Below are 15,559 nucleotides of genomic sequence, written 5' to 3'. Positions count from 1 at the left end.
GGATTGCTGACAGTCTGACCCTCAAAGACCACCCACTTGATCCCTCTCCCCCCCCCCCAATTAATGTGGTGGTTGTGTGTGTGTGGTGGGGGGGACAGAGGCTTGTACTTGTCTCCTAGTATCCATTCTTGCCCCTTCCATAGTAGAAACATGAATTATTTAGGGTGGCAACGTACCCAGCTATAACCTACCTCCTGGTCTCCCTTGTAGTTAAGAGGTGGCCATGTGACCAGGTTCTAGCCAATGCTGTGTAAATGGCAGTGTTATGTGGGATTTCTGAGAAGGCTGCTAAAGACGAGAAGGAAGCCACTTTGTCCTTCCCTCCTTTTTCCTTCCTAACTGCCTAGACTTGAGATGTGATGGCTGGAGCTCCAGTAGCCATATTGGACCATGAGGCAACCTTGAGGGTGGAAACTACATTCAGAAATGGTGAAAGGGTAGATCCTGGGCCCTTGATGACTGTGTGTATGTGTATGAGTGTCTGTATGTACACGTACAGTGTAGTGGTCAAGACTATGGGTTATGGGTTTGAATCCTGGTGTTGTCACTCACAGGCTTTGTGACTTTGGATAACTTACTTAACCTCTTTGTGCTTGGTTCTTTGTTAGTAAAATAGGGGATTAAATATAAGGCCTTCTCTATTAAGAACGCTGTAAAGATTAAATATACGTAAGAAGTACTTAGAACTGGGCCTGGCACAGAGTAAACGCTAGACTGAAGTAGCAGCCGTTAACAGTATTATTATTGTACGTGCAGAGAAATGCCAGAAGACAGACAGTGGGTTCCTACAAAGCCGACCTGCAGAGATAGCTGGAGTGACCACAACTGCTGGCTGATTTAGTTGGTAAGGATTGGGCCTTAGGAAACCTCTGTGACAAGGTAGGTGTCCACTCAGCTCCTTGTTTGTCAGAAAGGCACAGTTTGGAACCGGATGCTCCTCCACCTGCCTCCACCTCCCTCTGCTCTGGAGGGAAGGACGGCGCCTGCACTCACAGCATTGGGCCGGAACTCCTCCTTGTGGAAGAAGCCCCCCGTCATCATCTTCTTGCTGAAGGTCATCAAGTCAGCCGGGTCATCCAAGCCCCAGTGCTCGTGGGCCCAGAACTTGCCGGTGCAGCCCCCTCCTGTCTGGACCTCATCCACCAGGAAGGCACAGCCGTGCTGGGCGGGCAGGAGAGGGAAGAGGGAGACATAAATACCCCGCGGAGGCTGGGGGCCCACACCTGCCACATCGACCAAGCCGCCGAACCCCGAATCCAGCCAAATATTCACTGCTTTCCGAACTGCAAACCAACCCCGTGTTTTCCGGGTTATAAAAGCAAAATGAACCCAAACAGTTAAGCAGGGCAGTTCAACCAGCACTCTATCTGAATGTTCCCTAAAACTGAACTGGAACTGAACCAGAACCTCCAATCCTGCTGAGCTAAGGCAAGGCAGTATTTGCTTGGCTGCAGTCCTGGGTCTTGCCTTACTCTTGCGCGGAAACTGACAAGCAAAGAAAACGCGTCCCAACAGTGAGGCCAGAGCCGATGGCTCCAGTTCTGCTGTCACAGTTCTATTATTAACTTAGTATTGGTGCTTAAATCAGCTCGTGCCATAGAGCTTTTATCGGTGACAGGTTTGATGGGCCAGTTAAAACACATTAAAATAAACACCTGATATTCACCTCATGTTCACTTTGTACCCACTGAGTATGGAGCACAGGGGGTGAAAAGATGAACTGGGAGGAAAGGGAGGGAGCTGAGGCCTGCTAGAAATATCTTGATTGGGAAAGTTCCAGATTAAGATGGCGGCTTGGAGGCTGATTTACAACAAAAATTCAGGGAGACTCCCTCACCCCCACCCCCACTTTCTCTATCAGGAGATGGACAGACGCCCTCTGCACAGATGGGGGTTTACCAGGACTCTAAAGCAGAAGTGTGCTAGCCTTGCATGCTGGGACACCTGCCCAGGGACACCCCTGGCCTCGCCCAACCCCAGCAGCGTCCACTGACTTTCCTGGCGATGTCTCTCAGCTTCCAGAAGAAGTCATCGGAGGCGTGGTTGTCCCCGCCCTCCGACTGGATGGGCTCCACAATGATCCCCGCCACCGTCTTCTTCTTTTTCCGATATTTCACAATCAGATCCTCCACCTGGATTCCAAGGGAGAGGCGACATTCACTTGCAGGGTGACGTCTAGGGGGCCATGGGCCCCCTGAAATTATATCAGAAATCTGTGTGCATTTTCTATGAGAAGTGTGGTGTCCATTAGGAGCCACAGGTGTGGATGGGAACCTGTCCTACCTGGGGTTGGTGCTAGCACACGTAGGGATATAAACTAGTAACTCTGGGCAGGTTGTTCAACCTTCCGATGCATGACTTTCCTGATCTGTAATCTGGGGATACAGACAGAATCTACCCAATGGGGGTGTGGAGGGGATGGAAGGCAATAGCACAGGGACCAGCATACAGCAAGTGGTGGCGGCTGCTGCTGTTACTACCATCACTACTGTACTATTCTCACTGTTATTGTTATATTACTGTTGTTATTACGACTGATATGACAGCCCTCTCGGTACAGAATCTGAGCCAGATCTTCACTCAGAAACTGTTCCTTAAACCTTAAACCAAAAGTATCCCCTGAAGTCTTCTTAAAATCCAACCAACAATTTAACTTAACTAGTAACCAATGTCTGCCCTGGGCATTGTGCTCTTCTAAGAACTATCTGTATGGAATCCAATTGACAACAGCGACTCAAGAGTAGATAGGAAACACAGGGGGCAGTGAGGTTATGTTAATGGGGGAGGAACCATTTGGAAAAGGAGGGTGAGAATGGTTGCACAACTGGAAGATTGTAATCAATGTTGCTGAATGGCACACGTAGACACTGTCCAACTGGTGTATGTTCCAGTGTGTATATTCTCAACAACAACAAAAAATAAATTACAAAAATAAATAAATAAAAACTGTTGCAAAACTGTAGAGTGACAGAAATCCAAATAGTGGTTAAATGATTGGGGTTGAGGGGGCAGACTGACTTCAAAGGGGCACGAGGAAACTTTCTGGGATGATTAAGTACCATTGACTGGGGTGATGGATATACATGTGTATATATTTGTCAAAATTTATTGAACTGTACATTTAAAATGAGTGTATTTTATAATTATGTATAATACATTTGAACTTGATTCAAAAAATTTAACTGTTAATAGTTGTGGGGTGGCAAGAAAGACACCTGACTGTCCCTAAGTGGTATTTCTTGAACTCTTGTTCTTTAGTGGGTGTCATCTTATAAAGATTAGAAATTGTGACACTTTTATTTATTAATGGTTTAATGCTGTTGTCGTGTGCCGTCGAGTCCATTCCGACTCCTAGCGACCCCGTGGGACAGAGTGGAACTGCCCTGTAGGGTTTTCTAGGCTGTAATCTTTACAGGAGCAGATTGCCAGGTCTTTTTCCCTTGGAGCCGCTGGGCGGGTTCAAACCACCAACGTTTCAGTTAGCAGCTGAGTGCTTAACCATTGCACCACAAGGGCTCCTTAATGGTTTAATAGTTATACATAAGTTAAAACTCAGAACTAAGGGAAAACATTCTGTTTGGATCATATGGTTTTGGCCGGGTCTCTGCCAGTCATCCCTAGGACTCTCTCAGATGCTTTCTTTGCTTTCAGACCATCGTTGGCAATTTTTTATTACATCCTATTTTCCTGTTTGTTTGCTCCATTCCTGTCTTTCCTCCTTGCCCTGCATTATCCAATATGGCAGCCATGAGCCACATGTGACTGCTAGGCACTTGGATGGTGGCTGTTCCAAACTGAGATGTACTGAAAGTGTAGAATACACTCAGGGCTTCAAAGATTAACATGAGAAAAAAGAAGGTAAAATACTAATAATTTTAAAATATTGATTACACGTTGAAACAATAGTATTTTGGATAGACTGAGTCCCATAAAATATTATAATTAATTTCACCCATTTCTTTTTACTTTTAAAAAATGTGGTTACTAGAAAGGCTATAATTATATGTGTGGGTCTCATTATATGTCTACTGGACAATGCTGTACTTAGACTTTTGTTTACTACTGAACACCCAGCACCTAGATCCTTGCTTAAATATAACACCTAGTAGGTACTCAATAAATATTGACTGGAACAAATGCCGTGCCTAAGAGGCAAACCAGCAGCCTTATTTCACCTCAAATCCATACCTGAAGAGTGATAGCCATTTTTTTCTCCCGGCAACAGAATCCTTCCAGTGTCTTACATGGAATGGATTAAAGGGAGGCTGTTCTGCTTGTAATGCAGTCTCTCCCCTGCCCCTACTGCTGCCCCCAAACCAACCCAGAGAAGCCCCAGGACTCAGGAGAAGACTGAAAAACAGTGGATTAGGGGATCTTATGGAATTATTTTTTCTACTTGCTACCCCATGGTCTTTCAATAAACTCTCTTATTTTGGAGTCCTTGTAACTTGCCCCCAAAGAAACTTAAATGATACAGAAGTAGGGTGATGGATGCTGGGTGGCAACAACATTGTGTCTCCCTACAGGACCATTTCCCAGTAGGGGACATTCTGGACATGAGGCCTCTGTGTCCCTACTTTCCTTTAGGGAGCATGACACCACCCCGCAGATAAACTCTGTCTGTTCCTCTTCTCCTGGGGTAAGGCTTGGTGTGGTGGTGAGGTCAATGGGACGGGGTGTGGGTGTGGGGAGGACTGGGGAGACCCTGTGTTACCTCTTCTAGGCAGCGGGCCTCTTCCTGTTGGTTCTCTTTCACAAAGTCTTCCAGAGGGTATTTCAGCCATGGGAACGGTGCAATGGGCCAGTCGAAGGAAGGGATGTCAATCTTGTGAATCGCTTTGGAGTGAGTGGTCGCCAAGCAACCTGAGTCCACAAAACAGAAAAGCAGATGCTCAGCTTGGGGAGTGGGGTGAGACGGGCATTTCAGCCACAGGATTTAAATGCTGGAGGCCTGTTGCCCGCCAGACCCCTGCCCAGGTGTTAAAACAACATCCTGAAGCTGAAGTGAAACCTGTGAACCCTCAGGGTGTGTGTGTGTGTGTGTGTGTGTGTGTGTGTGTGTGAGCGCGCGCGCTTGCTTTCTGATTTATCACAGATTAAGCACAGGCTTTGAGGACAGAGAGACAAGGGTTCAAATCAATCCTGGCTCTGCCACCGAATGGCCTTGGGAAGTTCCCTCCCTTGCTGAGCCTCTGTTTCCACACCTGCGAAGTGGGGATTATAATTCCCACTCAGCGGAGAGTTGTTGTGTGGAATCGCGGAGAGAAGACGTGTAAACAGTCAGTGCAAGATAAAAGGGAGCTCTTGTTGCTGTTATCATTACTTTCAACGCCACCCTGGGATCAGGCTGGTCCCGCCTTACCCAAGGTCCGCCCGTGGAACGCGCCCATGAAGGAGAGGATGCTGTAGTCAGGGCACCCTGGGGCCTAGAACCAGGAAATAAAAGTCATCAGTCACAGATGTAAGGACTCAGGAACTATATTGTTGCCCATGCAAATGTGCAGGAACGCCAAGGTCTGTCACAGAACATTCTAGAGGAACACCCAGGTCTGTCACAGAACATTCTAGAGGAACACCCAGGTCTGTCACAGAGCATTCTAGAGGAACGCCCAGGTCTGTCACAGAACATTCCAGAGGAACACCCAGGTCTGCTACAGGGTGACCCAGAGGAATGCCAAGGTCTGCCACAGAACATTCCAGACGAACGTTAAGGTCAATCAGAAGACCTGGAAGTTCCTCGACGCCCCAGGGCTTACTGCCAGCTTTCCTACTTGCTGGCACCTCCCTGGCCTCTGGAAGCTTTGAATTTTCAACCCCTGTTCTCCAGGCTGTGCCTTCCTCAGTGCTCAGGTGATTGCCCAGGCTGTCTGAAACAGGACTGAGCAGGGCCCCTCACAGGAAACGCCCCAGGCCTTTGGAAGAGGTCCGCTGGGCCCGTTGGGGAATTGGGGGTGGGTGGGAGGAGGGCAGGATCCCACATTCCCCTATCCCTATGGCAGCTGCCTTTCGGGTTTAGGAGGAATGTGGGAACTCCTATTGTCTTCCCAGCCCCAAGCAAATGCTGCAGCTGCCTCGTTGGCTGGTGTTGTTTTCTGATGCTCCACCCCAGCTAGGGAATCCAGAGGCAAAAGCAGGGGCCGAGTCTCTGGGGAGGGGGTTGAAAAACTCCAAGACCTCCTCCCTCAAATTCCAGAACACCCTCTTGGCATTTTTTTTACTTTGCTTCCTGATTCTAAATGTAATATACATATACACACACATTATTACACACATTTGGATGCAGCCACTAAAAATGACGAATCGCCCCTAAAAATGCTGATGTAACAGCATACTCATGGATATCAAGTGAGAAAAGCAAAGTTAGAGAAAGAGGTAGGACACGATCCGTTATGAAAAAATGGCAAGGAAAAAGAAAAATCTTAAATGTACATAGGTTGTATGAATAGAAGGAGCCCTGGTGGTGCAATGGTTAAGTGCTCAGCTGCTAACTGAAAGGTCAGTGATTTGAACCCACCAGGCGCTAAAGATTACAGCCTTGGAAACCCTATGGGGCAGTTCTACTCTGTCCTATAGGGTCGCTATGAGTCGGAATCAACTCGACAGCAACACGTGTGAATAGGGAGAAAGGTATGCACACATCTGCGAATAAGAGGCAGGATTAGGAAGAAACGTTAAAAAATATTAAGAAAGCATAAAGAAAAAAGTCCTAAATCTCAACCCCCAGAGGCAACCCATTGTAACCACGTTAGCCTCTTCCTTTTGGGATTTTTCTGGTATTTATTTGCACGGTGGAGAGCGCAGCGCTTTCACTGAATTAGAGCACGCACGTCACCAGGCCAAGAGAAACCATATGTAACTGTTTTTGCTGTGGATATTGTGGACATACGTAGTAGGTAATTAAGCTCAGTGGCTTTTGATTTTGTTAAGCAGCAGCCACTTCTGTCTAAACCTTAATGGGACCCCAAACATCAAACGGGGAAGGACAGGCTGCTCCGCCTGAAGCTGGGTGGGGAACTTAGAATCCCACTTACCAGGTTTTTCCTGTGGTTCCCGCTCACGGTTCCCCAACAGTGGCCTCCTGGGCACCTCCATGAACTGCTGGGGTTGCATATGGGGTCCCCACATTTAATTAATCTTTCCCTGTTACTGGGTATATGGGTGGTCTCCAATCATTTCTCATTGTTACTATACAAACCAGTGGGATCAACACTCTTGGACATACAATTATGTTAGCATTCTGGATTATTTCTAGGTTAATGACCTCCTTAACCAACCAGTTGCTGTCGAGTTGATTACAACTCATGGTGACCCCATGTGTGTCACAGTGGAATGGCTGTTTTTTTGGAAGGAGATCACCAGGACTTTCTTCCGAGGCATCTGAGTGGACTCGAACCACCAACTTTTGGTTAGCAGATAGGCACTTAACCGTTTGCACCACCTAGAACTCCATGACCTCTTTAAAGACCTGTTGCCGTCAAGTCGATTCCGACTCATAGCGACCCTATAGGACAGAGTAGAACTGCCCGATGAGGTTTCCAAGGAGTGGCTGGTGGATTCGAACTGCTGACCTTTTGGTAAGCAGCTGAGCTCTTAACCACTGCATCGCCAGGGCTCCATGACCTCTTTAGAACTGTCAGATCCAGGCAGTTGTCCTGGGAAACTGGTGAAGGCTGGTCAGGAAGATGGCACTCAGCCTCACCACCAAAGGAATGGATCTGGGACTGGGGGTGCTTGGTCGGGGACATCTCGTATTTGAGAAGCACAGGGTCAGTCCACAGGTGTCACCTGAGGAGCACTGTGGTCGCTCCCCCAAGTGGCAGGGGTGCTAGGGCCCAGCTGCACTTACCTGGTTGATCATGCAGGTCTCCAGCTCCTCTTTGGAGAACCCCGAGTGACCCCTTTCCTTGTTCTGACAAAACAGAGCAGAACACAATCTCAGAGATGCTCTGGGGGAGAAGGGGCCTCAACTTTCCGTAAACCGACATTTAGTCCTGGAACTGCTTTTTCAAGAGTTGAAATGTATTCAGGTGAAATGTATGCCTTGGTCAGCTTGTCACCTCAAGAGCTCATCATACCTGTGGATCAGTAGACTTATGTACTGAAGCATGGGGTGGTGAATTGTTTGCAGTGAAATCAGGAGACGGATACATAAGATGCACTGACATTCTATTAGCCACAACTAAGTTCTGTTGTGATGGTGTATGCCATGCCAAATGAATCAGTGTATTTACATCGGGTTGGTCTGATGCCAAAGCCCCCACCCTTTGCACCAGACCCCACTAGGGTGTTTGGGGAAGTGCCACCCACGCAGTGGGCCTCCTTGGATTTTGACCAGGGTCACTGAAGTCCAACACCATGGCCAGTCGGGATGAGCAGTTGGACAAGGGGTGAGTGTGCGTGGCTGGGGGCTAGAGGAACTCGTGTGTGTGTGTGTGTGTGTGTGTGTGTGTGTGCACGCACGCGTGCCCCAAAGCCTCACCCGGTACCACATGAAGATGGTCTTGAAGGCGTTTTCATTAGAGCAGGAGCCGCAGGCCATGGTGATGATCTGGGACATCCCTTTGGGAGCCACCTGGGAGGAGGGAGCCAGAGCTGTGAGCTCAGACCCTTACCTGGAGCTGTCTCTGCAGGGGCAGCCCCCTGGGCCTGGAAGCAGGCGAGGGCGGGAAGGAATGAGGGCCGTGCTGGAAGCAATGGGACTGTGAAGGGGACTCAGACTCTCCCAGGGGTGGAGGAGCCAAGCTTGGGGAGGCCCTGAGGCTGGAGGGCAGAGCAGAAAGGAGGGCAAAGAAGGCCCTGGGCATCGCAGACACAACTGCCGCCCCCTCGGACACCCAGGTTTTACAGGTGGGAAGCTGAGGCTCTGAATGACTTTAATCACTGTAATAACTAAAACCAAGAAGTGGGAAGGATTGCATAACACACACCGAGCTCCTGGCAAGGGAGAGATACTTTCCCCTGAGTTCCCTTCTCGTGCACACAAGATATCCCTTCTTTTCTTCAAAAAGAAAATGAAAAATACTCTTTGTGAAAGAAGCAGCACAAAGAGAAAGATTTCAGTAAAAGCACCAAACCCTTAATTGTTATGATCTCAATTCCCTCCTTCCCTGGCCCCCTCGGCCTCTAAGAGAACAGAACCATGTTTCCCACTGGGAAGACAGCGGGGCTGGCAGGCAGAGGTGGGCCTGTACCGGTGGCGGGATTGTCCCTGTGGGTCTCACCGAGAGCAAGGACTCCCTGAGTTTCTCCACGAAGTTCCCTGGAGGCAGGATGCCGAGGGCAGGCCTGTTGACGAATGTGTTCTGCAAAAAGTCAGGAGACAGAGAGTGACTTCTGGGGCCTAGCCCCCCAAATCCTTCCAGCTCTCTGCCCACCGACGCTGCTCGTCACTGCAATGCATTCAAATAGGTCTGAATGGCACTGCAGGCCTGGGTTGTTCTGGTGCTGGGAATGACAGGTTTTCCTGAACTTTTGGAGCAATGCACTGGGATTTCTCTGGGTTTAAAAAAAAAGTCTAAGTGCCGATTTCCTTGTTGTGATATTGTTATATAATTACGAAAGATGTTGCCATTGGGGGAAACTGGGTGAAGGGTACATGGGACCTCTCTGCACTATTTTCTGCAACGTCTCGGTCATCTACAATGATTAAAAAAAAAAAAAGAAAGAAAGAAAAGAAAAACACAACTATTAGAATGGCTAAAAAATACAAACAAAAAACGAACAATAATAAGTGTTGGTGAGGATACAGCGCAACCGGAACTCTCATTCACTGCTGGTGGGGATGGAAAATGGTGCAGCCACTTTGGAAAGCAGTCTGGCAGTTTGAAAAGCATATTTATAATAATAATAATTAAAAAAACCAAACCCATTGCCACTGAGTCTATTCTGACTCAGAGCAACCCTATAGGACAGAGTAGAACTGCCCCATAGGGTTTCCAAGGAGCGGCTGGTGGATTTGAACCGCCAAACTTTTGGTTAGCAGCCGAACGCTTAACCACTGCACCACCAGGGCTCAATATTTATAATGGTAAATGGTAAATATACACTTACCCTATGCCCCAGCAATTCCATTCCTAGGTATTTACCCAAGAGAAATGAAAGCATATGTCTACACAAAGATATGTATGTGAATGTTTATCGTGGCAAGAAAGACAAATGGAATAAGGCCAGTCCTTCAAGATCCAGCCAGCTCCCCGGCCAAGAGATTGGGAACAGTTTGGGAGAGGTCTGGACAATGGATAAACGCTGAGGTCACAAGGCAGTGGATTTGGGCTATGGAAAGAGATTGCACTAAATGCAGTTTGGCACCTGGATTGGGTCCTAGGACAAAAAAAAAGGACATTAGTGGAAAACTGGTGAAATCTGAACAAAGTCTGGAGTTTTGTTAATAGTCATGTACCAATGTTAATTTCTTAGCTTTGAAAAATGTACTGTGGTGATGTGAGCTGTTAATATTAGGGGGAACTGAGTGAAAGGTATATGGGAACTATCTTTTTGGTAAACCTAAAATGATTCTAAAATAAAAGGGTTTATTGGAGGGAAAAGGTGGTGGTGGTGGGGTATTGTACTGAGCCTGGGTTCTTGGGCACCTCTCTCTCTCTGGCGTAATCAGCATAATAATCCAACTCACGCCATCACGGCACAGGAGGAAACCCAAAGGACAGGAGTCCCCAGACCTCATTCTTTGGAACTTGATTCAGGCTTCTAGAAATTGTGGCGGTTTCATACCCCCACTGTTTTTTTGCTCTGTGACCACTCAAGCAGGTCTAGAATATGTAAAACAAAACAGAAAACAAACAAAAACAAAACCCAAACCCGTTGCCATCAAGTTGATTCCGACTCATGACAACATCATGAGTTACAGAGCAGAACTGTGCTCCACAGGGTGTTCTTAGCTGTAATCTTTATGGAAGCAGGTCACCAGGCCTTTCTTCCGAAGCACTGCTGGGTGAGTTCGAACCACCAACCTTTAGGTTAGTAGCCAAGTGCAAACCGTCTTCGCCACCCAGGGACCTCTGGGATAGGTAGAGGGGAAGTTAACCCTCCTCACTGTAGTGCTGTGAAGATCAGAGAGGTTAAGCAACTCACCCCGAGTAACACAGATAGGAAGGTTTGCAGACTTCAGATCCCACCTCTCTCAGACACCCAGGTAGTCTCCCTTGGAAAATGTTAATGCTGGATACGCATTTGCTTGGCACAACCCAGAGACCTTAGCTGGCCTGTAGGGGCATTGAAGGGGCATTTCTCTCTGGCTCTGAGCTGTCAGTGGGGCTCCTAAGAAATCAGTCGCATCAGGAGAACAAGGTCAAAGCAAATGGCCACCATCATGGGGAAGTGGTTCACAGAGAGGGGGGATGCAGGCTGGCAGCTTCACTGCCTGTCTGGGCCCGGGAATGATGTGGGGTGCTTCTCATGCTCAACAAAGCATAGCATTAAGAACAGAAGCCATCCGGGACGTCGGGTAGCAGAGTCAAACGAGGACAGGTTTCTAGAATCCTTGCCATCCTAATCAGCAGTGTGGAAGTGCTGCATGAGGAGGATGGGCTTTGATATAAGTGACTGTGTGACCTTGGGGAGGTCACTTAACCTCTCTGAGCACCAGTGCCCTCATCTGCAAAGTGAGACCCCTCACCAGGTGCTTGTAGGGAGCCAGTGAGGATATGAAACAGCACATAGAGGATGCAGGAGCCGAGTCTTGAAGGAGGAAGGGCCTGCAGGGCACAGGATGGCACGTGGCCTAGCCTGGCCAGGCCTGCAACGCGGCATCCATCCTAGGTGTCAGGGATGTCACACTGCACTCATCATTCACTGCAATGTCACTGTGCATGTGCAGCACCCCATAACTACTGTATAGCTTGTGGGCAATGTAATGAGATGGCTCCAGAGGTATAAGAAATTATAACTAAAACCCAGATGTTAGAGCCAGGGGACATGGCTGCGTTTTTTGCAACCACAGAAAGTAACTGTGCTGGAGTTTCAGGGAGATGTGGTTGGAGTCCCAAAGGGTGAATAAGTCCCTTCTTGGGACTTCAATGACCTGGCAGGAAAAATACAATCCTCACCACCTGAGTGAATCTCCTGCCAAGAATTTGGAAGACCCAGGAAGTCAGCCAGCGGACCCCCAGCCTGATGTCCCAGGTGTCCCCTGCTGAAAACGGAGCTTTGAGCTTATGGCCGTCAGCTGCCATTTCTCCACCATTAGGCATCCTTTGTGTTCCTTTTCACCCAGCTCCAGATCCAGTCCTCTGCAGACCAACTTCGGCCCCACCTTGGAACTCCTAGAAGAACGCTGGCCAGGTGGAGGCACAGACCGTTACCGCCACGAGGCCAGGAGCCTGGTCGTCTGCTTACCATCGAACCCCAGCAGAAGGAGCCCAACACATAGCAGGTATTCACTCAGTAATCAGTGAATGAACAGATGGCAAGAGATAAGGCTGGAGAAGACAGCAGGATTCAGATGGCATAGGGCTTTGCATTCAAAGGAGGAATCCGGGATGCGTGCTGAAGGCTGTGGGGCTGGGGAAGGGTTCTGGGCTCGGTGCAGCCCTGTTAGGGCCGGCAGCTTGCAGCACGGTTTGGAGGAGGTGAGAATGGGGCAGAGGATTGATGGAGGGGCTGCTGGGAAAAATCTCAGTGGGAGATATTGGGCTAGGGCTGGTGCCTGGTTAGGTGAGAGGTGAGAGGTCAGGCGTCAGGGAGGATGAAGTGTGGCTCCCAGCTTCCTGGGGCAAGTGGGGGCAGGGTGCCACCATCGCCAAAATCAGAATCCCTGGGCATTGAAGTCACGCGTTGTTTGGGAAGATCTTGCCTCCGGAGGCAGTTGACACTGCAAATGTGTATGAAATGTTTGTTGACACATTTTTTCAGCACCAACTGCTGAGGCATCTGGGATCCGTGCAACATTTAGAAACAAAGCGCACTTTGAATGTAAACAAACTCATGGCTCTGACTGCAAGCGGGCCTCGCCAGACGTCTTCAGGAGAACGCTGGTGTTCTCTTACCGCAGCTCGAGAACTGGACAACCCATCAGAGGCAAAAAATGTCCCCAAACTCTTCCCAGGAAGGGCACACCCATTTATAAAGGGGAATGAGGCTCGTTTTCATTTTTTCCAACTGTGTTGGTTAAAAGGGAACAGAGTTTTAAGGCTGGGGAGTCAATTCCTAACTAGAATTGGGCAATTCCCCGCTTGCCTTTGTTAGATTTCTTTTCTGGAATCAAGCTCCTGGTCATGTCTGGACAAATGTGTCACACTCTGCTTAAAATTAAAATTCTCCAATGATATACCAAGTGTTGGTGAGGACGTGGAGCCACCAGCACCCCTACACACTGCTAGTGGGAGTGGAAGCAGAAAGCGGTACAACCAACGTGCACAGACTACGACCAGCAATTCTGCTCCTAGTTTTGTACCCAACAGAAATGCATAAACGTGTTAACCAAAAGTCGTGTACTCGAACGTTCTTGGCAGCACTCTTTGTAAGAGCCCCAAACTGGAAGCCACCCAAATGCTCTAACACTAGAATGGATACATAAATGGCAGTATATTCACACAATGAAATGCTATAAGGCAATGAGAATAGATGATCTGCAGCTATGGATGAATCACAGAAGTAAGTAAGTCAGTAAAGTAAGTCATACATAATAAAGAGTACAACAGATGAGGTCGTTGATGTGGGATTCAAGAACAGGAGAAACTCAACAGGGCTGTTGGAGGTTAGGGGAGTGGGTTTGGTTGGGAGAATAGTTACTGGGTAGGGTCTTCCAGAAAGGGGTCATCTGTTGCTTATTCTGGGTACTGGTCGCAACTCATGCATTCTCAACAGGGGTGGAAAAAAATCTTACTCTCTTCACGCATAAAGCACAGAGATCTACACAGTACAATACGGTACATCCGTGTGTGGTAGGCAAGCCCTCATTCCATCCCTGGGACTGTGAACATGTCATGTCACATGGCAAAAGGGACTTTGCAGATGTGATTAAGGTTCCTAACCAGTTAAGACAAGGACATTATTCTAGATTTTCCAGATGGGCCTAATGTGACCACATGAGCCCTTTCAAGCAGAGACAGAAGAGGAAGTCAGAGAGATCCCATGCATGAGAAGGCCTTGACTGGCTGTTGCTGGTGTGTACTACGTGCTTGATAAATATTAATGAATGAATGAGAGCATGGAAGACCATTCCCAAAGGCTGTCCCAGTGGTCCTCTGAATCGCCATGCACACAGTTGGGCTTTACCTGTGTAAGCTGGGGACTTACCACATTCTGAGGCTGCTGGAGGAGTTTCATGAGAGCAGGGTGGCTGTAACCTGGGGAGGAGGAGGGTACATTAGAGACCAGTATTGTATTGGGGTACCTCTGGGCTCCTCCCCCGTCTCCTGCCCACCCTCTTCGTTCCCAACCCTGCAACTCTCTTCACACACCAAACACCAAACTAAACAAACCCACTGCCCTCGAGTCGATTCCTATTCATGGTGACCCCATACATGTCAGAGTAGAACTGTGCTCCGAAGAATTTTCAACGGCTGCTTTTTTGGAAGCAGATCGCCAGGACTTTCTTCCAAGGCACCTCTAGATAGACTCGAACCTCTAACTTTTTGGTTAGCATCTAAAGGCATTAACCATTTGCACCACCGAGGGACTTGGCAAGTTTAGGCCATATTAAAGACCTAGCATCACCCAGGGGAGACTTTCTCCTCAAAAGAGTGAAAGAGATGAAAAGTCTCATGGCTTCACCCTTGCCTGCTGTGGGAGGACGGGCTGGGGAGCTAACATGCTTTTGTTGTTAGGTGCTATCAGGTGGACTCCAACCCTATATGACGGAGAACTGCCCCACAGGGTTTCCAAGGCTGTAATCTTTACAGGAGCAGATCAGCAGGTCTTTTCTTCCGAGGAGTGGCTGGGTGGGTTCGAACCACTGACCTTTTGGTTAGCAGCCAAGTGATTAACTGCTGCACCACCAGGGCTTCTTGGGGAGCTGACATAGAGACCAACGTGCACTGAGGGAGAGGATCACTGGCATCCTTCCCCCGCCCTGCTATGAGAGATTCTGGGCCCAGGGCTGGAAAGTGCTCTGTGGGTTTTTCCAACTGTGTTTTGGCCAAAGGTCTTTCAGCTCTGGCTCCTGATCAGGCTGCCTGAATACTTATTAAGACTTTTCTGCCTTAGCAGATAAACCCATTCCAGGGAAATCTCATTCGGCCACAAAGGCAGCTTGTCTTATGGCTTCTGATGGGGAGAAGAAAGCAATACTGGTCCCTCTGATCAAGAAATCCCCCAGCTGGGCTTTCTACACTGTTGGACCCCCATAGAGCAGGGCAGGGCAGGGCAGGTTGCCTGGGAGACTGGAGTCATGGAAATACGCTTAGGGGGTAGAGAATAGCTGGTTCAAATCCTGCTTGGCCTTGGACTCTGTACACGCTGGGCAAACCTGCAACCTCTTGAAACCCTGCTCCCCGTCGGTAAATTGGAGATGCTGTTAAAAGACCCTGTGCTATTGGACCGTCATAGGGATTTAACGGGATAACGTGTAAGGCACTTAATATTCGAGGCATGCAGTAAATTC

At 48.5% G+C, this 15,559-nt stretch overlaps 1 protein-coding gene across 1 annotated transcript in view; it reads right to left on the bottom strand.

Moving 5' to 3' along the window:
- Window positions 1-15,559, bottom strand: part of ABAT (4-aminobutyrate aminotransferase) — a 36,231-nt gene that overhangs the window by 3,838 nt on the left and 16,834 nt on the right. Inside the window, exons 5-12 of the mRNA XM_004373428.1 lie at window positions 14,254-14,303; window positions 9,222-9,302; window positions 8,480-8,572; window positions 7,847-7,909; window positions 5,363-5,426; window positions 4,715-4,863; window positions 1,995-2,132; window positions 994-1,161 (exon numbers count right to left, since the gene is read on the bottom strand). Coding sequence (XP_004373485.1) covers window positions 994-1,161; window positions 1,995-2,132; window positions 4,715-4,863; window positions 5,363-5,426; window positions 7,847-7,909; window positions 8,480-8,572; window positions 9,222-9,302; window positions 14,254-14,303 — 806 coding nt within the window. The remainder of the gene's footprint in view (window positions 1-993; window positions 1,162-1,994; window positions 2,133-4,714; window positions 4,864-5,362; window positions 5,427-7,846; window positions 7,910-8,479; window positions 8,573-9,221; window positions 9,303-14,253; window positions 14,304-15,559) is intronic.

Source organism: Trichechus manatus, unplaced genomic scaffold, assembly GCF_000243295.1.
Source record: "Trichechus manatus latirostris isolate Lorelei unplaced genomic scaffold, TriManLat1.0 scaffold00024, whole genome shotgun sequence".
NCBI lineage: Eukaryota > Metazoa > Chordata > Mammalia > Sirenia > Trichechidae > Trichechus > Trichechus manatus.
Note: the sequence above shows the minus strand (reverse complement) of the source record. Positions and strands in the feature narration are given on the sequence as shown.